The sequence below is a fragment of the Mobula hypostoma genome, unplaced genomic scaffold (genome assembly GCF_963921235.1).
Source record: "Mobula hypostoma unplaced genomic scaffold, sMobHyp1.1 scaffold_53, whole genome shotgun sequence".
NCBI classification, from domain to species: Eukaryota; Metazoa; Chordata; class Chondrichthyes; order Myliobatiformes; family Myliobatidae; genus Mobula; species Mobula hypostoma.
The window spans coordinates 726,586-749,840 of NW_026948211.1; the positions used below are offsets into that span (position 1 = coordinate 726,586).

The 23,255-nt window shown below is 47.8% G+C and overlaps 1 protein-coding gene across 2 annotated transcripts; it reads left to right on the forward strand.

Annotated features, from left to right (window-relative positions):
- The first annotated feature begins 9,398 nt into the window (after positions 1–9,398).
- On the forward strand, positions 9,399–22,954 carry LOC134341864 (zinc finger protein 227-like). Of its 2 annotated transcripts, none has more exons than XM_063039802.1 (3): positions 9,399–9,468; positions 11,730–11,898; positions 19,294–22,954. In XM_063039802.1, the coding sequence occupies exon 3, from the start codon at positions 19,631–19,633 to the stop codon at positions 20,669–20,671; it is 1,041 nt and encodes a 346-aa protein (XP_062895872.1). In that variant the 5' UTR covers positions 9,399–9,468; positions 11,730–11,898; positions 19,294–19,630; the 3' UTR covers positions 20,672–22,954. The 2 variants fall into 2 exon arrangements, with proteins under 2 accessions (XP_062895872.1, XP_062895873.1); XM_063039803.1 differs by lacking the exon at positions 9,399–9,468 and adding an exon at positions 9,744–9,775 and having other exon boundaries at positions 11,734–11,898.
- Positions 22,955–23,255: the final 301 nt, after the last annotated feature.

Sequence of the window (23,255 nt, forward strand, 5' to 3'; positions counted from 1 at the left end):
ATTAAAACTAATAATATGGATTGGCCTGACAATGACCAAAATCGAATGCGATGAGCTTTGACATATTATTGGGACCTGGTTTTCGAAACCATATCAACCCAAAAAGGAACTGATATTAAAGGTGAATATCTTAATTAACGAGAGCTGTATAACTCATCTCCTTCTACCTTAGGCCACAAACTTATCAATCACCCCTGCTGTGGACACTTTCTGGAAGTCCAAGATCCATAATGCTGCACGACCGCTGGACTAAGTGTGTAAATGTAGGAGGGGGCTATGTTGAAAAATAAATGTGCGAGGTTTTCTAAAATTGACTCCTTCTACCTTAGGGCACGAACTTATCAATCACCCCTCGTACTCAGTGCTCTACAGCTACCTCGAGTTTTGGCTATTATTAAATGTGTGGCCCACAGCCACATGTCCAACCGGGTCACTAAAGGCAACGCTTTAGCAGATTAGACAGCGAAAAGTGCGACACAATCCTCAGTAGTTGTCGTCCCCTCGGGTTCCCATCAAACAACCCTCTGTGACTGAAGCAGAACGGGTTTGCCAGACATGCGGGAGGTACGTACCTTTCAGTGGGACGCCTCTGAGGAGGAGCTCAAACTGTGGTCCCAGATGGGGTGCCAGAAAGACCCCAACCTAGGTTTTTAGATCACCCCAGTGGGACAGGTTTGTGTTCCTACACAGTTTTTACCAATATTGGTCGATTATATACATAATTGTACACACCTGGGAAAGGATGGAATGGTTGGTAACCTGTACCCTGCACACCGGGTACGACTCCCTCGACAGGTGAATCTTTTTCGTGTCTACAAGTTGATTTTATTGTATTGCCTAGAGTATATTGCTATAGATACTGCTTAGTTACTATAGATGTGTTTAGTAGATGGATTGAAGCTATTCCAACTACCAATAATACTGCTATGACTGTTGTGAAGGTATTATTATGGGAAATAATTCCCAGGTACTGAGAAACTGAGAGGTACTGAGCTCTGACAATGGCCCACGCTTTGTGGTGAAAGTAGATAAAGAGACATGTAACAACATGTAACAACTTGGCTATCCAGCAACAATTCCACTGTGTACACAACCCACAGGCCGCTGGCATTGTGGAAAGAGCCAATGGCACTCGGAAGAGTAAATTGGCCAAACTGAGCGGCGGAGACTGGACTCACTTGGTTGGAGGCCCTACCGTTAGCCCTATGCCACATGAGGGTTACCCCTCAGGGGAAAACAGGGTTGTCACCAGCTGAAATCATTTATGGACGGCCCATGAGGACACCCTGGGGACCAAGACCTTGTGTACCATTGATCCCAGTAAGTCTACCAGCAAAATTAGATATGCACACCCTAGGGGAAGAGATGGGGAAATATACATGCAAACTAACCAACATTTTCCAAGCATTACATTCACAGGTACGACGGGCTTACAAGGAAGAGAACTACCCCGCAGAGAGGAGTTACTATCTCACCCTAGAACCTGGGGATTTTGTCCTGATCAAGAACTGGGATTCAGGGAAACTCGAACCTCACTGGAGAGGACCATATCAGGTGCTACTGACCACTCCCGTGGCTGTGAAACTGAAGGGGCAATCTTGGTGGATACATCGAACAGACTACAAATGTGTTACTGAAGGAACTGAGTAGAAGCACTCTCACAGACTAAAGGAAAATGTATTGGTTGATAGTGGTGTTGATGTCTATGTCTTTGAGTGGGCTCACCCCAGCATCCGGGGGCCCCCATGTTAACACCTTTCTGTCTCTCTGTCAGATCTATGCCAAACAGGTAGAACTGGGGCCTGCTGGGTTTGTGCCAAAATTCCACAGCATGGTAAAACTATGATTCCAATGTCAGTAATCCCGCTCAACCAGAGTGAGGAACTCTCAGCCTGGGCTTTCTCAAATAACAGCCAGGGAAGTGAGGTGAGGAACTGTGGTCCAGTCAGAGATGACTATGGCTGTCAGTGTTTTGAGAGATGGTATCTCCGGCCCCCATCAAACAGAACTTCCTATACTGGGAAACATGCATCCTGGCCATACTTGCAGGTGCCCAGCATTGGAGAGGAATAACTGAGACTGAGCGATTTTGGATGATCACTTTTCTCCCCTATGGAGTAGCCAGGAATTCACGAGAGATAATCAATTTGGCTACAGCACTTGAGGAGCTGGCCACAATACTGCAGGGGCCCTGACAGAAACACAGGCCCAAGTAACAGAAATATCCAGTGAAATGATTGCAATCTAGCAAACAATCCTACAGAGTCGTATAGCTTCAGATTTTATCCCAGCTGAGAAAGGGGGAACCTGTGCTATTATTAACACAGAATGCTACACCTATATCCCTAATGAGTCTACTAACATTACATCTCTCTCTGACCACACTGCCAAGGAGACTGCAGCATTAAGAAAGTACGACAGGACTTACACGGGTTCACCAAAGGGTCGAAATGATGGTCTTCGAAGGCCTGTTCGGTAATATGTGGGGCATGATATTGCATTATGGCCTAATAGTTGTACATATCATTATTATAATTACTGTTGTACGCTGTTTTTACCCACTGATAAGTCAATGCTGTACTCGGTTGCTTTCTGTGTAAAACATTACTGATTTGATCATCATGTAATGGTCAAAAGGAGATCATTGTGGACTTCAGGTATGACAGGAGTCACACTCACGTCCCCATCTACAACAACGGATCTGTCGTGGAGCGTGTATCAAGCTTCAAATTCCTCGGTGTCCACATTTCCGAGGATCTCACTTGGTCCCTGAACTCCTCCATCCTGATCAAAAAGGTGCAACAGCGCCTTTATTTCCTGCGGAGCATGAAGAAAGCTCACCTCTGTCCCAGGGTACTGACGGACTTTTACCGCTGTACCATTGAGAGCATACTCACCAACTGCATCTCAGTGTGGTATGGAAATTGTCCCGTATCGAACCGCAAAGCACTCCAGCGTGTGGTGAAAACTGCCCAGCGGATTATCGGCAGCCAATTGCCCACCATTGAGAACATCTACCATAAACGCTGCCTGGGCTGGGCTAAACACATTATCAAGGATGCATCTCACCCTAACCATGGACTTTTTACTCTCCTCCCATCCGGTAGGCGCGACAGGAACCTCCGCTCCCGCACCAGCAGGCACAGGAAGAGCTTCTTCCCTGAGGCTGTGACCCTGCTGAACCTCACATCACAGCGCTAAGCAGTACTGCACCCGTATTGTACTGTCTCAGTGCTTTTATATTTGTGTGCTGTAGCACTTTTTTTGTTTGCAGTTATTCTGTAAATAACACCATTAGAACCATAGAACCATAGAAACTACAGCACAGAAACAGGCCTTTTGGCCCTACACAGCGGTGCTGAACCATTTTCTGCCTAGTCCCACAGACCTGCACACGGACCATATCCCTCCATACACCTCCCATCCATGTATCTGTCCAATTCATTCTTAAATATTAAAAAAGAACCTGCATTTACCACCTCGTCTGGCAGCTCATTCCATACTCCCACCACTCTCTGTGTGAAGAAGCCCCCGCTAATGTTCCCTTTAAACTTTCCCCCCTTCACCCTTAACCCATGTCCTCTGGTTTTTTTCTCCCCCTGCCTCAGTGGAAAAAGCTTGTTTGCATTCACTCTATCTATACCCATCATAATTTTATATACCTCTATCAAATCTCCCCTCATTCTTCTACGCTCCAGGGAATAAAGTCCTAACCCGTTCAACCTTTCTCTGGAACTGAGTTTCTCAAGTCCCGGCAACATCCTTGTAAACCTTCTCTGCACTCTTTCAACCTTATTTATATCCTTCCTGTAATTTGGTGATCAAAACTGAACACAATACTCCAGATTCTGCCTCACCAATGCCTGAGACAACCTCATCATATTCTTTGCATTTCTGGTGGGATGCTAAATGCATTTCATTGGCTTTGTATTTGTACTCGGTACAATGACAATAAAGTTGAATCTAATCTCATCTAATGATAAAATATGTAAAAGGGTTAACTCTTAGTTAAACAATAGCAGTCTGTGTTTTCTGAAAGAAACTGCTGATGATCAACAGATGTGCTAAGGGGCCATGCTGAGCCACATTTCTTCTTGAAGGGGACAGGGTGTGTGTGTGTGTGTGTCACGGGTGAACACACGGAGAGTGAAGGGGACAGGGTGTGTGTGTGTGTCACGGGTGAACACACTGAGAGTGAAGGGGACAGGGTGTGTGTGTGTGTGTCACGGGTGAACACACGGAGAGTGAAGGGGACAGGGTGTGTGTGTGTGTGTGTCACGGGTGAACACACGGAGAGTGAAGGGGACAGGGTGGTGTGTGTGTGTGTGTGTCACGGGTGAACACACGGAGAGTGAAGGGGACAGGGTGTGTGTGTGTGTCACGGGTGAACACACGGAGAGTGAAGGGGACAGGGTGTGTGTGTGTGTCACGGGTGAACACACGGAGAGTGAAGGGGACAGGGTGTGTGTGTGTGTGTGTGTGTGTGTGTGTGTGTGTCACGGGTGAACACACGGAGAGTGAAGGGGACAGGGTGGTGTGTGTGTGTGTGTCACGGGTGAACACACGGAGAGTGAAGGGGACAGTGTGTGTGTGTGTGTCACGGGTGAACACACGGAGAGTGAAGGGGACAGGGTGTGTGTGTGTGTCACGGGTGAACACGGAGAGTGAAGGGGACAGGGTGTGTGTGTGTGTCACGGGTGAACACACGGAGAGTGAAGGGGACACGGGGTGTGTGTGTGTCACGGGTGAACACACGGAGAGTGAAGGGGACAGGGGTGTGTGTGTGTGTGTCACGGGTGAACACACTGAGAGTGAAGGGGACAGGGTGTGTGTGTGTGTGTGTCACGGGTGAACACACGGAGAGTGACGGGGACAGGGTGTGTGTGTGTGTGTGTGTCACGGGTGAACACACGAGAGTGAAGGGGACAGGGTGTGTGTGTGTGTCACGGGTGAACACACGGAGAGTGAAGGGGACAGGGTGTGTGGTGTGTGTGTGTGTCACGGGTGAACACACGGAGAGTGAAGGGGACAGGGTGTGTGTGTGTGTCACGGGTGAACACACGGAGAGTGAAGGGGACAGGGTGTGTGTGTGTGTGTCACGGGTGAACACACGGAGAGTGAAGGGGACAGGGTGTGTGTGTGTGTGTCACGGGTGAACACACGGAGAGTGAAGGGGACAGGGTGTGTGTGTGTGTGTCACGGGTGAACACACGGAGAGTGAAGGGGACAGGGTGTGTGTGTGTGTGTCACGGGTGAACACACGGAGAGTGAAGGGGACAGGGTGTGTGTGTGTGTCACGGGTGAACACACGGAGAGTGACGGGGACAGGGTGTGTGTGTGTGTGTCACGGGTGAACACACGGAGAGTGAAGGGGACAGGGTGTGTGTGTGTGTCACGGGTGAACACACGGAGAGTGAAGGGGACAGGGTGTGTGTGTGTGTGTCACGGGTGAACACACGGAGAGTGAAGGGGACAGGGTGTGTGTGTGTGTCACGGGTGAACACACTGAGAGTGAAGGGGACAGGGTGTGTGTGTGTGTCACGGGTGAACACACGGAGAGTGAAGGGGACAGGGTGTGTGTGTGTGTGTGTGTCTCGGGTGAACACACTGAGAGTGAAGGGGAGTGTGTGTGTGTGTGTGTCACGGGTGAACACACAGAGAGTGAAGGGGACAGGGTGTGTGTGTGTGTAAATGTGTCACGGGTCGAACACACGGAGACTGAAGGGGGACAGGGTGTGTGTGTGTGTGTCCCACGGGTCAACACACGGAGAGTGAAGGGGACCTTTTACGGGTGAGCACACGGAGAGTGAAGGGGACAGGGTGTGTGTGTGTGTGTCACGGGTGAACACACGGAGAGTGAAGGGGACAGGGTGTGTGTGTGTGTGTCAGTGTGATAGATGTGACCTGTCTTTACAAAATGTTAAATGTGTCAAGTCGACAGAGACTACCAATCCCAACAAACAAACCTTTTAGGAGCAAGTGAAGGGCACTCAACTCAGTGTGAAATACTAACTACCAAATCAGATGTGTCACAGCAATTCATTTTGCCCCGCACAATTAAAGCGACAGGGAATACTCGTCATCCTAACACAGTCACACAACCAAACCCAATTAAACTTAAGGGGACAGCTTTTCTGTCTGTGAAAAATCTCACTTCTTAAAATTCACCCCCGCCTCCTCCAGTTTAAATTCCATGCGGACAGGGTATGTTTGTGAGGACATAGAATCAATAACAGACTTGCAGAGTGTTGAATTTGGTCCCTGTCTCCATTCCTCCTGTCACCCACAACCAGCTCCCGTGTGTTTCTGTCACCGGTGAAGGCACGGAGATCGTTTCCTTGTGTCGGGGTGATGACTCCTTCTCTGTCACGGCTTAAGCACGTTATTATTGGAGAGTGAGGCCGGTCAGTCAGCGGATTTAACCCGCAGATTGTGAGCTGTGGGTGGCGATCCGGTCACGGGTGAACACACGGAGAGTGACGGGGACAGGGTGGGTGTGTGTGTCACGGGTGAACACACGGAGAGTGAAGGGGACAGGGTGTGTGTGTGTGTGTCACGGGTGAACACACGGAGAGTGAAGGGGACAGGGTGGGTGTGTGTGTGTGTGTCACGGGTGAACACACGGAGAGTGAAGGGGACAGGCTGTGTGTGTGTGTGTGTCACGGGTGAACACACGGAGAGTGAAGGGGACAGGGTGTGTGTGAGTGTGTGTGTGTGTGTGTGTGTCACGGGTGAACACACGGAGAGTGAAGGGGACAGGGTGTGTGTGTGTGTGTCACGGGTGAACACACGGAGAGTGAAGGGGACAGGGTGTGTGTGTGTGTGTGTCACGGGTGAACACACGGAGAGTGAAGGGGACAGGGTGTGTGTGTGTGTGTGTGTCACGGGTGAACACACGGAGAGTGAAGGGGACAGGGTGTGTGTGTGTGTGTGTCACGGGTGAACACACGGAGAGTGTCGGGGACAGGGTGTGTGTGTGTGTCACGGGTGAACACACGGAGAGTGAAGGGGACAGGGTGTGTGTGTGTGTGTCACGGGTGAACACACGGAGAGTGAAGGGGACAGGGTGTGTGTGTGTGTCACGGGTGAACACACGGAGAGTGAAGGGGACAGGGTGTGTGTATGTGTGTGTGTCACGGGTGAACACACGGAGAGTGAAGGGGACAGGGTGTGTGTGTGTCTGTGTCACGGGTGAACACACGGAGAGTGAAGGGGACAGGGTGTGTGTGTGTGTCACGGGTGAACACACGGAGAGTGAAGGGGACAGGGTGTGTGTGTGTGTGTGTGTGTCACGGGTGAACACACGGAGAGTGAAGGGGACAGGGTGTGTGTGTGTGTGTGTCACGGGTGAACACACGGAGAGTGAAGGGGACAGGGTGTGTGTGTGTGTGTCACGGGTGAACACACGGAGAGTGAAGGGGACAGGGTGTGTGTGTGTGTGTCACGGGTGAACACACGGAGAGTGAAGGGGACAGGGTGTGTGTGTGTGTGTCACGGGTGAACACACGGAGAGTGAAGGGGACAGGGTGTGTGTGTGTGTGTGTCACGGGTGAACACACGGAGAGTGAAGGGGACAGGGTGTGTGTGTGTGTGTCACGGGTGAACACACGGAGAGTGAAGGGGACAGGGTGTGTGTGTGTGTGTCACGGGTGAACACACGGAGAGTGAAGGGGACAGGGTCTGTGTGTGTGTGTCACGGGTGAACACACGGAGAGTGAAGGGGACAGGGTGTGTGTGTGTGTGTGTCACGGGTGAACACACGGAGAGTGAAGGGGACAGGGTGTGTGTGTGTGTGTGTCACGGGTGAACACACGGAGAGTGACGGGGACAGGGTGTGTGTGTGTGTCACGGGTGAACACACGGAGAGTGACGGGGACAGGGTGTGTGTGTGTGCTGAGGGTCGGAGAGACAGAGGTGAGGGAGCCACTCTGACCACCTGCCGGACATCTGACAGGATCCAGACACGCAAGGCCGGGTGAAGGCCCAGGTCTCCGAGTTGACGCCTCCGTATGTCTCCTCCTACCTCTCGGCGATACATCAGACTCCGGCCGCAGGAGACGCTTCACAAACGCCGCCGGCTTCCCTCGGATGGAAATGGAAATAAATCAGAAAACGGGACATTTACTCTGAGAATTGTTCCGCTTTGACGGAGAGATCGGCGCCGGCGCGGAAGACGGAACCAACGGGGGTACCGCCCTCTCCGCTGGTCCGCTTCTGCTATTGGGTGTAACCAGTGATTGGCATTATATCCCACCAATGGCAATAGCGCAGCTGAGCGTTGGATTTCAGTGACGGGGAGGGATGATCACGTGATTAGTAGCCCAGCTGTTAAACCGACAAAGCTCGAGCACAGCAGCTTGTGGGTGACGTAGACACCGTGCACGTGAGGGAAGATCCCAGTCAGGGTAACCCGTGTGTGACGTCAGGCGCGTGGGGGGGGGTGCACCTGTGTGACGTCACCTGTGGGGAAGCGCTCGTATTTAAAAACACCTGAATGGACGTTTCTGATGATTTCAGTGGGACAACAACATTAATCCCGGGTTTCATCACTGAATCCAGTGTTGTGAGATGTAAAGTCCCCTGTTATGTGTCCGGCTGTGCCGTGTTGTTGGTGGAGTGGGCAGCGTGGTGTTTGTCTCGATTCGGGTCACAACACCAGAATTGCCAGTGGGGTCCACACACAGTGTATTAGTCAACAGAAAACCTCTCGTCCCTGCAGTCTCTGTCTCCTGGTAAACTCAACACCCTGTCCATGTGGACCATAGACACCCCTTCCTCACCCGCTCCGTTTTTATTCAAATATTTCCCCCATTCCATCTCAGTTCTGAAGGAAGGTTCAAGGGGAAACGTCGACTGTTGACTCTTTTCATAGTCATAGTCATACTTTTTTGATCTCGAGGGAAATTGGTTTTCGTTACAGTTGCACCAACCAATAATAGAGTATAAATATAGCAATATAAAACCATAAATAGTTAAATAATAATATGTAAATTATGCTAGGAAATAAGTCCAGGACTAGCCTATTGACTCAGGGCGTCTGACTCTCCAAGGGAAGAGTTGTAAGGTTTGATCGCCACAGGCAGGAATGACTTCCTATGAGGCTCAGTTTTGCATCTCGGTGGAATGAGTCCCTGGCTGAATATACTCCTGTGCCCAACCAGTACTTTATGTAGTGGATGGGAGACATTGTCCAAGACGGCATTGTCGATAGATGCTGCCCGGCCTGCTGAGTTCCGCCAGCATTTTTTTTGTGTGGCTCTGGATTTCCGGCATCTGTAGACTTTCTCGTGGTTGTAATTAACCTCTCCATTGTCCCACGGGCCTCCGGCCACTGGAGGCGCTGTTTCGTCCTCCGGCCGCTGGCAGCGCTGTGTGGCCCTCCGGCCACTGGTGGAGCTGTGTGGACCTCCGGCTACCGGCGGTGATTTGTAGCGCTCTGCGTGCCGACCGCAGCTGTCGCCGGCAGCGGTGAGTACGGATCTGATCCCGGTATTGTGTGAATTGGAAGCCTGCTGCAGTGGGAAAGGCCTGGGACCGTGTTCTCCCGGACGGCTGAAGGCTCCGGGCTCTCCGGTCCCGCAGCCCCGGTTTTAGCTTTGCGCCCGAGCCCGGGCTGTGAGATCCGTTCGTTGTGGTTCCCAGGCTGGGAGGGGGTTTGTCTGATCTGTATCCAAGGGTCTCTGCAGTTCCTCGCAGTCACGGGCAGAGTAATTACCATGCAAAAGCGTGAAGTGTCCGGTTGGGAAACTTTCTATGGTGTGGTGATTAAAAATTGGTGAGGGCCAAATTTCATATGCCAAAGTTCTTATTGTTTGTTCTAATTTTGTCATTTTAGGATCTTTGGTGCAGTAGTATGTACTATTCATTCACTATATGTGTATTGCTAGAGGATCATCAGTAATGATCCTAGATTTCTTCCCCACATGGTTCCCTCTGCTCATTCCCTGCCCATCTTGTTCAACCTTTGTCCTGTCTCCCCATCCCTCCCCACTTCAGTGATATGCATCAACCATCTGGGTCAACCTCAGTCCACCCTGTGTCCCACCTCCTCAATGTTATATATCAGCAATCTTTCTTCTAAACTTTGTCTGCATTGTGAAGTGTTTTTTTACACGTTTGGCCTCGCTGAGTTATTTCCAGAATCAGTTTTTGTTAGCTGGAATGCCAGAGGGTCATCAGGTACCAGTTGTGTTGTGCATTGGTGTGGAGGTGCTGGTTTTTGAACTGTGACTGGCTGACACACTGCAGCATTTTCCTGTCAGCAAAGAGTACTGGGAGAGTTGGTGCTTGGGCTATAATCCTGTGATCGGCATTCCAGGCATATGGTACTGTCGGTGTTCTGGATTTGACTTTGGTTAGTGCTTCTACAGATGGGACTGGATGTTCATCCTTCTGCAATGAAGCAGAAGTTTCGAGCAGCTGGACATTGGTTGTGGGGAAATCCCGGATAGCACCACCCAGTCTGAGATGTGGGGACGATATGTGAGGCTCTGAGGGTTGGTCAGTGACAGGTTCAGCTGTGTGACCCTGTGAGGTTGGGTCCTGGGATATCACAGTTTTAGATCCAAGTAAAATGGACCCAGGGATCAATCTGCCAGGGTTTCTGAGGTGTTGAGCATGTATTTCCCATCTTGGATCAAATGTATGTTTCTGGAGTTCCTTTGGAAGCCATGCTGTTGATCTGAGGAGGGAATGAGTTTGTATTCCATCCCTCACAAGGACAGGCTGTGATTAAATGGGCTGTTCTGTGTTTGCACCAGTAGAAATAGACCTGGGGGGTTCAGTGTTCGAACTGTGATTGGAAATTCTTCCTCACTGTCACCTGTCTGTCGGACAGTGGAAATCAAACAGAAACTCAATTTGCTGGAGATCTGCACTAAATTCTGAATCCATCCTGGCAAGATTGTGAACCTGAATCATTAAATTTGTTGCTCTCCCCACAGCAGTTCCTTACCTGTTGAGCGATTCTGGTGATTCCAGTTTCTTTTTATTACATTCACTCTGGAAAGGTTTAAATTTCCTGATTGTCTGTTGTACTTGGGAATGTGTTCAGTGCAGTTGTTGCATACAAGGTTCACATGAATAATCTCAGGAATGATCGGTTTTATGTATGAGGAGCATTTGATAGTTATGGGGCTGTGCTGAATGGAGTTCAGACGGGGTGGTGAAAGGGGAGGTGGTTAAGTAAACCTACTGAATGCTGAAAAGCCTGGATACAATGGACATTGAGAGGATATTTCCATTAGATGGAGAGTCTGTGATCTGACAGCACAGTCTCAGAATAAAGATGCTTCCCTTTAAAACTGAGATGAGAAAAATTTCTTCAGCCAAAAGATGGCTGATCTGTGGAATTTGTCGCCACAGAGGGTGGCTGAGGCTGTCATTTGGGTATATTCAGGGCAGATTAAAATATTCATGATTGCTAAGTAGCTTCAGGGTTACAGGAGGAAGGCGGGAATATGGTGTTGGAATAAATCTCAGCCGTGGTTGAATGATGGAGCAGACTCGATGGATCGAATCACCTAATTCTGTTCCTGTGTCTTATATCTTACCATGACTGAATGATGACTCCTTCCTATCCCTTATCAGGTTTTGTGACGTGTCAGGGATAATTACAGATTTGTTCACTGAGATCATTATATTTGTCTTCAATGTTTAGATTTCAGTGAGCAGAAATATTTTGTTCTCCTTTGTATTGTTAACATGTTTCATTATCTTTCATTTTGAAGTTAGACCTGTGGTGAGAGATTTATTGGAACAAAAGCCCACAACTGGAAGCAAACCACGACTGAAGATGAGGGAACAGCAGCAAATGAACCAGCCCGAGGACTGAGAGCATCAACTGGAGAGAACCCTTCTGACTCAGGGTTTCCATTGATTCAGTCCGGAGCAAGTTCGGTGAGTCTCATTTACTCAAACACTGGTCCTTTAGACATTACATATCTGTACAAAATAAGGTAGGGAATAGTTGTGGTGAGACTGAATGTGCCCAGAAATACCAGTTACGCCTCTGTCAGACCCAGTTGCAATCACTCCAGGTCTGGTAATGTACTGTCAGTATCCCAGCTCTTTAAACTCACTCACATTCCCTCAGTGTTTGCTCATTTAAAGAACTTGCATCTTCTGAAGTAGCTTTTGGTCGGTTCTGAGTGTGGAGAGGGAAAGAGGGGTGTTTATATTACTATCTTGCAAAAAGAAGTAATTGTTTGAAATTACTTGCTGCAAACTCACTCCCCATACCCTGTACATTCTCAACCAGATTATTGACATAGATGACAATTAACAATGGGTGTAACCCTGGGGAGCTCTATGAGACACGGACCTGGACTCCAATAACCAGCCTCCCATCATCACCATCTGCTTCCTACCATCTAGCTGTTCCTAGACTCTGGGCTCTGTGACAAACACAATGTTAGCAGCAAGATTAGACAGTGATTAATATAAAGAGAGATTTGTTGCTTCCTGAAAGCTGTCTGATGCAACGGACGAGATCCTCTCTTGCTTCCAACTTAATCTGCCTAGGACCACTCCTCCTGGGTCACACTGTGTCTGATAACCCACACATCTCCAACCTCCCTCCACCCCGCCAATAGCCCCACAACTTTCCCACCATTTACCCCACACCCGTACACGTAAACAGATCCACGTCACCGACATCCACTCTCACAGCTTGGGGACCACAACTAACTGATCCTACATTCCCAGCCCAGACTGTCCAGCTGTCCGGCTCGGTCCCAGCCCTTTCCCACTGCAACCGCTCTTCGATTTACACAAACCCGAGATCAGACCCTTCCTCATCGCCGCCCAACCAGGAGAACCGCCGGCAACAGCTGGGGTCGGCCCTGTGCTGTGATTTGCAGGAGGTCCCCACGGCGCCACCAGTGGCCGGAGGTCGGAGGGACAACGTCGAGGATCTGGCTGTTCGGTTCTTTCACTGTGACACCCCCGAACTCTGCATTAACTCCATCCAGCCAAACCTGGACCAACTTTAACGCCCAACAAATATCATTCCTCTCAGCGATCAGCTATCGTGAATGATTCACTCACTTTAGAGGAAGGGGTACCTACACTTTCGGGGTGTTTAGATTGCCGGGAGACAAGGACTGCAGGGATGAGAGGTCTTCTGTTAACTGATACGAACCTGTCTTTACCCTGCTGGCAATTCCGGTTTATATCAGTAAAACTGTTGTTTCTGAAAATACTAAACAACAAGACACTGCACTGACTGACCCACCCCAGACCAGATCACCCCGGAAAGTCCTCCTCAGAAACGGTGGGGTTTTGTGACCCAACTCGAGACAAGCACCACACCGCCCACTCTACGGACAACATGGCAGAGTAGGGTATCTTGCAGGGGACTTTAAGTCACACAATGTTGGATTCATTGATGAAAACCGTCGTTTCCTTTGTTCACCCCCTGATATCATAAAAAATGTCCATTAAACAGTTTTTGAATACAAACTCTCACCCACATGTGACGTCATTCTGTTGCCCCTACATAAAACCATAAAATATACTGTAGGAGCAAAATTAGGCCATTTGGCCCATCGCACCTGCTCTGCCATTTAATCATGCCTGTTCCATTTTTCCTCTGTCCCAGTCTCCTTCCTTCTCCCCGTAAACCGTCACCCATCAGGAATCTAGCAACCTCTGCCTTTGATATCCATAAATACCTGGCCTTCACAGCTGCCCGTGGCAAAGGATTCCACAGATTCACCACTCTCTGACTGAAGAATTCCCCCTTATCTCCTTTCTAAAAGAACGCCCCTCTACCCCCTTTAATCTGAAGCTGCGTCCTCTGGTCGTGGACTCTCCCAATACAGGAAATATCCTCTCCACATCCACTCCATCAAGGCCATTCACCATTCAATAGGATTCAATGAAATCATCCTTCATTCCTCTGAATACAGGTCCAGAGCCATCAAATGCTCTTTCTATGACAGGCCATTCAATTCTGCACTCATTTTCGTAAACCTGCTTTGAACTCTCTCCAGTGTCAGTGCATCCTTTCTGAGATAAGGGGCCCAAAACTGCTGAGAACAATCCAAGAGCTTTATAAAGTCTCAACATTACATCCTCACTGTTATATTTTAGTCTCCTTGAACTGAATGCAAAAATCACATTTGCCTTCCTCACCACAGACTCGACCCACAAATTAACCTTCAGTGAATCCTGCACAAGGACTTCCAATTCCATTTGCAGCTCAGATTTTTTGTACATTCTCTCCATTTAGAGAATAGTCAACCCTTTCATTTGGTACTAGAATGTACAATCATCACAGCAATATTTGATTCTGCGCTTCACTCTCCCTGGATTACAATTATTAAATATTAAAAATATTAAAAATAGTTAAAATTAGTAAATATTAAAAATTTAAATTATAAATCATAAATAGAAAATAGAAAAATGGGAAGTAAGGTCGTGTAAAAAAAACTGAGAGGCAGGTCCGGATATTTGGAGGGCACGGCCCAGATCCGGGTCAGGATCCGTTCAGCAGCCTTATCACAGTTGGAAAGAAGCTGTTCCCAAATCTGGCCGTACGAGTCTTCAAGCTCCTGAACCTTCTCCCGGAGGGAAGAGGGACAAAAAGTGTGTTGGCTGGGTGGGTCGTGTCCTTGATTATCCTGGCAGCACTGCTCCGACAGCGTGTGATGTAAAGTGAGTCCACGAATGGAAGATTGGTTTGTGTGATGTGCTGCACCGTGTTCACAATCTTCTGCAGCTTCTTTCGGTCTTGGACAGGACAACTTCCATACCAGGTTGTGATGCACCCGAGAAGAATGCTTTCTACGGTGCATATATAAAAATTAGTGAGGTTTTTAGGGGACAGGCCAAATCTCTTTAGTTTTCTCTGCAAGTCAAGGCGCTGGTGGGCCTTCTTGGCAGTGAACTCTGCTTGGTTGGACCAAGTCAGGTCATTTGTAATATTGACCCTGAGGAACTTAAAACTTTTGACCTGTTGCACTTGCGCACCACCGATGTAAATTGGGTCGTGCGGTCCGCTACTCCTTCTGAAGTCAACAACCAATCCCTTTGTCTTGCTGACGTTGAGGGATAGGTTATTGTCTTCACACCATGCCACCAGGTTCTTAATTTCCTCTCTGTACTTAAACTCATCATTTCCCGACATACGTCCTACAATTGTTGTGTCATCAGCAAACCTATATATTGAGTTTGATGGAAACTTGGCTACACAATTGTGGGTGTACAGTGAGTACAGCAGTTTTCCCTTGAGGAAACGATGCTGACTCAGGCCTATTGTATCTTGTGCCTCCAAGTCCCCTGAACTCACATCCTTATCAATCGACTCCAACATCTTCCTAACCACTGTCAGATTCACTGGCCAGTAGTTTCCTTTCTTCTGCCTCTCTCCCTTCTTGATGAGTGGAGTGACATTTGCAATATTCCAGTCTTCCAGAACCATTCCTGAATTTAGTGATTCTTGAAGGATCATTGCTAATGCCTCCACGATCTCTCCGGCCACCTCTTTCAGAACTCTGGGTGTAAACCATCTGACCCAGGTAGCTTTTCTGCCTTCAGATCTTCAGTTTCCAAAGAACCTTCTGTCTTGTTGTGGTCCCTTCTGTGCAGGTCCCACCTTCCCTGGAAGACAGCCATGGAACCAAAAATCTTATCCTCTCCCCTTCCCTCCCCCCTCCAATGCCTGATGTCACGCATGGGTTTGCTACACCGGGGTCTGACGTCACGTCCACTTCCTTACGTCTGCGGGTTTGTTTCTCATGGTTGTTTAGTTTAATCTTTCTTCCATTCAGACAAGGGAGTGAGATCCAGATCTGTCACGTCCTCTCATTGTGGGTGGGCATTTTTTATTCATTGACTCCATTCCACTGTTACAAATTGCCGAAGTGTCGCCAATGTTTCGAGGTATATAGCCCTATTATTCCAAGAAGGAAGCCGTTTCTGTTTTTCTGGGCTTCTCAAACATTTGTAAACTTCAGTGAAATCTCCCTCCAGAAGTTCCAGATGAGAAGCTCAGTCTGTCTAATATTTCCACACAATTAAAGTGGGGAATCGTTTATTATTGTCATGTACCGAGGTTCAATGAAAATCTTGTCTTGCAAACCATCATCTCAGATCCACACATTACAACAGTAGATTATGATAAAACATTAACAGTGTGTAACAAAGCAATGTGGTTACAGAGAAAATCCACTGCAGGTAGACATGGTGCAAGGTCACATCTAGTTACATTATGAAGTCAAGAGTCTACCTTATAATGCTGAGGAATATTCAGTTTGCTTATAACAGCAGAATGGAAAATATCCCTAGGTCTGGGGGTATGTTTTCTGTTTTTTCGTTTTCATTTATCTTCGACCCGAGGGGTGGTTGAGAATGAAGAATGTCTGGTCTGGGGTTCTGGGAATGTTTAATTGGATTATTAGATTATGAAGACACACAGTCGTCTTTTATTGTCATTTAGTAATGCATGCATTAAGAAATGAAACAGTATTTCCTCCGGTGTGATATCACAAAACACAGGACAGACCAAGACTGAAAAAACTAACAAAACCACGTAATTATAACATATAGTTACAACAGTGCAACAATACCATAACTTGATGAAGAACAGTCCGTGGCTCAGTAAAAAGTTCAAAGTCTCTCGAGTGAGTGAGTGAGTCCGTGGAGGGGAGGCTTGTTTCCATGATGTGCTCAGCTGTGTCCACAGTTCTCTGCTGTTTCCTGAAGTCAACAGAAGAGAGTAGCCGTACAAAGGTGTGAAGTATCTGGATGGGATACTCTTTATGGTATAAACTTAAATTGGCCGGACCAATAACCACACCACAAACAGTTCTTTACTTTATCCTTTTCATCAGTTTATTTGTTTGAACTGAGCCGGTGAGAAGCTCAGAGCCGAGCATCAGAGAGACAGAACTCCTCTCCCTCTGGCGGCTCGTGACGAACCTTTGTCTAACATGCAGAAATGTTACAATTTATAGAACTAGCAAAACAAAGAGGACTTTAGTTCAACTGGTATTCCCACCTTGTCCGTTGGAGCAAAACTTAATTTCTGAGATAAGAGAGTCCACTAAATCAGGGTTTTAATAACAAATGAACGTTCTGTCCAATCCTTATCAGTTATTCTCTTTTGTTAGACATGGGAGGGAACTTAGTTCAATTCGTGTCTCATGAGAACTCAACTCTACGTAATGTTCCCAAGAGACATCTGTGAGTCGTTAATCTAAACAAGCTGCAAGCAGATTCCTCAGTGAAGGACAAAACAGAAATTTGCACACTATCCAGAACAGAGCACACATAATTTCACACTTAAATTTTAACCCATTATTTACAAGAGTCCAAGAATCATTTCTTATTTCACCCAATCCCCTTAAAACTTCATCACCAGAGTATGGAAGCAGATGGATCTTCCCCTCCGACTGGAAGCCTGTGACTAGTTGTTTGTCATCTATATCAGTTATCTGGATGATATGGTGGTTAACTGGATCAGCAAATTTGTGGATGACACCAAGATTAGTGGTGTAGTGGACAGCGAGGAAGACTATCATATCTTGCAGTGACATCTGGACCCACTGGAAAAATGGGTTGAGAAATGGAAAATGGAATTTAATGCAGACAAGTGTGAAGTGTTGCACTTTAGTAGGACCTACCAGGGTAGGTCTTACACAGTGACTGGTAGGGCACCGAGAAGTGTTGTAGAAGAAATGAATCTGAGAATACAGGTCTATATTTCACTGAAAGTGGTGTCACAGTTTGATAGGGATGGAAAAAAAGATTTTGGGACATTGGCGTTCATAAACCAAATTACTGAGTACAAGAGATGGATGTTATGTTGGTGTTGTACAAGACATTGGTGAGACCTAATTTGGAGTGTTGGGTCCAGTTTTGGTCACTGTTACGTACCCCGTAACTGGGTTGCCAAACCAGCAGAAATGGATCACTCAGTTGGAGTCTGGATTACTGGAACTAAGAAAGTTTTATTAAAGGAATAAGCAACACAGTACCCTAATAGTAAGGATATAAATGCAACAGGTTAGCAATGAATAAACACACATGTACACAGGACTAGGATAATAGGATCAATCAAGCTCTACCGCAGTCTAGGGGTAAAATGATCAATCACAAGTGACAGAGTTCAATTTAGTTCATTTCACGGTAATCACTTTTGTGCCATTGAAGAGAGAGAGAGAACGAATGAATATTCAAATCGGATTCCAAACAGACCTTCGATATTCCTCGCAGTTAGCTTTCGGGCGAGCCCTTTGTAATGTCTTCTGAGGTCACCGACTGTGACCCCTCCGTTTCAGACACGATCGTTCTTCTGCGGTGAACCTAGCACCCAGGCAAGGGCGGACACACACACCTGGTTCCTGCCGACCGTAACTTTCCACCCTGTGCGTCTATGGCTGGTCCCGTGACCAGCCCTCCAAAACTCCCACCGACTTGTGGGGGCGCACCGCTTCCAGGGTCTCGTTACCTCGTGGTGTCGTGAGTGGTGTCCGTTGCCTTAGCAAACCTGTCCCTTTTTATCCCCCCTATTGGGGTATCGCCTGTCCATAAGAATTCAAAAAGTTCAGGGTTCAAAGCAGCCGGTCTTGACAATACTCAGACCGGTGTCTCCTTCCATTAAACTCTCTCGTCTCTTCATTAACATTTCCAAATGTTGCTCCATTGTCTTACTTATCTCTCCTCCTGAAGACAGGTGGCAGATCAACTGACGATCCCACTGCTGATAGCACAGGACAGTCAACATCTCAGTCTATGCACACCTTTGTCACATCACCAACCTGCAGGAAGATGTGAAAGAGGTTGAAAGAGTTCAGGGAAAATTCGCAAGGATGTTGCCAGGTCTGGAGGACTTGGGTTATAAGGAGAGATTGAACAGGATGGGGCTTTATTCCTTGGAATGTAAAAGATTGAGGGGAGATTTGATGCAGGTGTGCCAAAATTATGAGGGTTATAGTTAGGGTAAATGCAAGCTGGCTTTTTCCACTGAGATTTGGTGGGACTACAACCAGAGGCCACAGATTAAGGGTGACATTGAAACATGAAGGGGAACATGAGGGGAAACTTTTTCACACAGATGGTCATCCAGGTGTGGAATGAGCAGACAGTCCAACTGGTGCATGCGAGCTCAATTTCAACATGTAAGAGGTTTGTATAGGTACCTGGATGGTACGGGTACGGGGGTAGGTAGTTTAAATAGTTCAACACAAACTAGATGGGCCAAAGGGCCTGTTTCTGTGTTGTACTTTTCTATGACTCTGTGACAAGAACATGAAATAATATTAATATTCATTTAATTCCTTTTAACAGCTGTGCAGACCAACCATTCATCTGGGCAGAAGATGTTTTCATGGCTTTAAAACTGTGGCACTTTATATTGACAGTAGATCAAAGAAAATCCCAGCTGTACATCAACAAAGGGGGGAACCCATTCACCTGCTGAGACAATGGGAATGGATTCAGTCGGTCATCTCAGCTGAAGGTGCATCAGCAAGTTCACACTGGGACAAGGCCATTCACCTTTTCTGTGTGTGAGAAGGGATTCAGTCGGTCTTCCCACCTGTGGACACACCAGTCTGTTCACACTGAGCAGAGGCTGGTCATCTGCTGAATTTGTGGGGAGTGTTTCACTCGGTTATCTGACCTAATGGCTCACCAGCGAGTTCACACCGGGGAGCGGCCGTTCACCTGCTCAGACTGTGGGAAGGGATTCACTAAATCATGTAAACTGAAGGTACATCAGCGAGTTCACACTGGAGAGAGGCCGTTCACCTGCTCAGACTGTGGGAAGGGATTTACTGTGTCATCTCAGTTACTGAGACACCAGTCAGTTCACACTGGGGAGAGGCCATTCACCTGCTCAGACTGCGGGAAGGGATTCATTCAGTCATCTCATCTGAAGGCACACCAGCGAGTTCACACCAGGGAGAGACCATTCACCTGCTCAGTCTGTGGGAAGGGATTCACTTGCTCATTTAATCTGAAGGTACATCAGCGAGTTCACACTGGGGATAGGCCGTTCACCTGCTCAGACTGTGGGAAGGGATTCAAACTGTTCACTCACCTACTGACACATCAGCGAGTTCACACTGGGGAGAGACCATTCACCTGCTCAGACTGTGGGAAGGGATTCATTCAGTCATCTCAACTGAAGGTACATCAGAGAGTTCACACCAGGGAGAGACCATTCACCTGCTCAGTCTGTGGGAAGGGATTCACTTGCTCATTTAATCTGAAGGTACATCAGCGAGTTCACACTGGGGATAGGCCGTTCACCTGCTCAGACTGTGGGAAGGGATTCAAACTGTTCGCTCACCTACTGACACATCAGCGAGTTCACACTGGGGAGAGGCCGTTCACCTGCTCAGACTGTGGGAAGGGATTCACTCAGTCATATCAACTGAGGGTACATCAGCGAATTCACACTGGGGTGAGGCCGTTCACCTGCTCAGTGTGTGGGAAGGGATTCACAAAGTCATCTGCTGTACTGAGACACCAGTCAGTTCACACTGGGGAGAGGCCATTCATCTGCTCAGTGTGTGGGAAGGGATTCGTAGATTCATCTCAACTGAAGGTACATCAGCGAGTTCACACCGGGGAGAGGCCATTCACCTGCTCAGACTGTGGGAAGGGATTCACTTGCTCATCTCATCTACTGAGACACCAGTCAGTTCACACCAGGGAGTGACCATTCACTTGTTCAGTCTGTGGGAAGGGTTTCAATTGGTCATTTCACCTGCTGACACACAGGGAAATGGCCGTTCACCTGCTCTGTCTGTGGGAAGGGATTCATTCAGTCATCTCAACTGAAGGAACATCAGCGAGTCCACACTGGGAAGGGGCCGATCAGCTGCTCAGACTGTGGGAAGAAATTCTCTCAGCCAAATCAACCAATTGTGCATCACTGAGTTCACACTGGGGAGAGGCCGTTCACCTGCTGTGAACGTGGTGAAGTATTTACGGTGGACATGGACTGTGCCTTTAAATGAGAGAGAAAAACTGTCTGCAGTACTGCTGCCTGCTTCTTGGTTGCCATGGTGAGAGAGAGGCGGAGTTATGTGATGGACGGTTCGATGTTCACAGTTGCTTCTTGGTTGCCATGGTGAGAGAGAGGCGGAGTTATGTGATGGACAGTTCGATGTTCACAGTTGCTTCTCGGTTCCCATGGTGAGAGAGAGGCGGAGTTATGTGATGGACAGTTCGATGTTCACAGTTGCTTCTTGGTTGCCATGGTGAGAGAGAGGCGGAGTTATGTGATGGACAGTTCGATGTTCACAGTTGCTTGGTTGCCATGGTGAGAGAGAGGGGGAGTTATGTGATGGACAGTTCGATGTTCACAGTTGCTTCGTAGCGTGTTTATTTAAACAAGGTCAGATGACACTCCCAGAGACACACAGTGGGACACCGGTTAAGGCGACCAGTCAGTGAAAGGAGGCCAGTAACAGAGGAGTCACTGGGTGGAACTTTCGAGTGCCCACAAGCGAGGGTTGAGGATCGATCAGGGGAATTGATCAGTGGCTGTCATGGTGTGTGGAAGGGCTGACCCTGTGGAGGCTACCGGTGTGTCTACCCTTGCCTGGGTGGTAGTTTACCCTCGAAGATGGTCCCCTTAGTGATAACCTGTGTTTGGCTAACTCGAGAGTGGATTCGGAGCCTGAGGATGGAAGATCAACGGGACCTGTTTACTCGTTCTTCTCCCAGTGTGGTTTTCACCTTGGATTACAAATACCTTCCTCACACACACCAATTCCGTGGATTGAACTGAACTTCCTTACATCACTATCGTGAGACTTTAACTCTTGCCACTCGAGCTTGAGTGTGTTTGGGAATTATATTTACATACATATATATGCATAACACTACTAACTTTTGATTTACCTGGATTAAGTTACTATATTAACTAGATACTAATATATAGTGTTTTTTAATATCAAAACCAGACTCCAGGTGTGCTCTATTGCTGCTGGTTCATTTAGACCGTTACGTGTACGTAAACAGATTCATTCAGTTATCTGTCCTTATGACACACCACCAGGTTCACACCGGGGAGGGGGTGTTCACCTGCTGTGAATGTGGGAAGCGATTCACTCAATAATCTAACCTTATGTAACTCTCCCTCGGCTAGCAGCTTAATATAGGGGGTGATAGCTCCCCAGCTCGGCCAGACTTAAGAAATCTCGTTTGGGTGGATGCTGCGCAATGTGTGCCCTGTTACAAAATCAGTACCCCGAAATAACAAACAGTACACAATATGTGATTAAACAATTGAGCTTCATAATTCTTACTTTGACTATTGGGTTAGTGAAGAAAACAAGAAAAAGGGTCCACTCTCTCCATCCGCGTCTTCTCATCTCTCCCCAGCAAAAGACCACGAAAATCTCTCTTCCAGACTCACAAGGAAGAACATTTCTGTCATTGGATACCCCGCACTCCAAAACCCTGTTATCTCTATTCGTAACCTAAACATTGCTGCTGCAGAGAAACCATTACCTCAGCAGTGATACATTGCAGAGAGGCCATTACATGAACAGTGAAACCTTACAGCATGTTACACTTGTGACACACTGCTGGCTTCACACCGGGGAGAAAGTTTCAATAAGCTTCATGCTAGATATTTGTCTGTCGCCATTGCTGAATGCAATTTCGAGAGTGACTGTCTCCACTCTGAGGGTGGTGAATGTCTGTAAATCCCCACCACAGAGGGCGGTGAAGACTTAGTGATTAAACATAGAAAACATAGTAATAGGTGCAGGAGTAGGCCATTCGGCCCTTCGAGCCTGCACTGCCATTTATTATGATCATGGCTGATCATCCAACTCAGAACCCCGCCCCAGCCTTCCCTCCATACCCCCTGACCCCTGTAGCCACAAGGGCCATATCTAACTCCCTCTTAAACATTGCCAATGAACTGGCCTCAACAGTTTCCTGTGGCAGAGAATTCCACAGATTCACCACTCTCTGTGTGAAGAAGTTTTTCCTAATCTCGGTCCTAAAAGGCTTCCCCTCTATCCTCAAACTGTGACCCCTCGTTCTGGACCTCCCCAACATCGGGAACAATCTTCCGGCATCTAGTCTGTCCAATCCCTTTAGGATCTTATACGTTTCAATCAGATCCCCCCTCAATCTTCTAAATTCCAACGAGTACAAGCCCAGTTCATCCAGTCTTTCTTCATATGAAAGTCCTGCCATCCCAGGAATCAATCTGGTGAACCTTCTTTGTACTCCCTCTATGGCAAAGATGTCTTTCCTCAGATTAGGGGACCAAAACTGCA

Bases quoted from the DNA above. Each gene is read 5' to 3' on its own strand.
- LOC134341864 (XM_063039802.1), top strand. From the start codon at position 19,631: ATGGCTCACCAGCGAGTTCACACCGGGGAGCGGCCGTTCACCTGCTCA.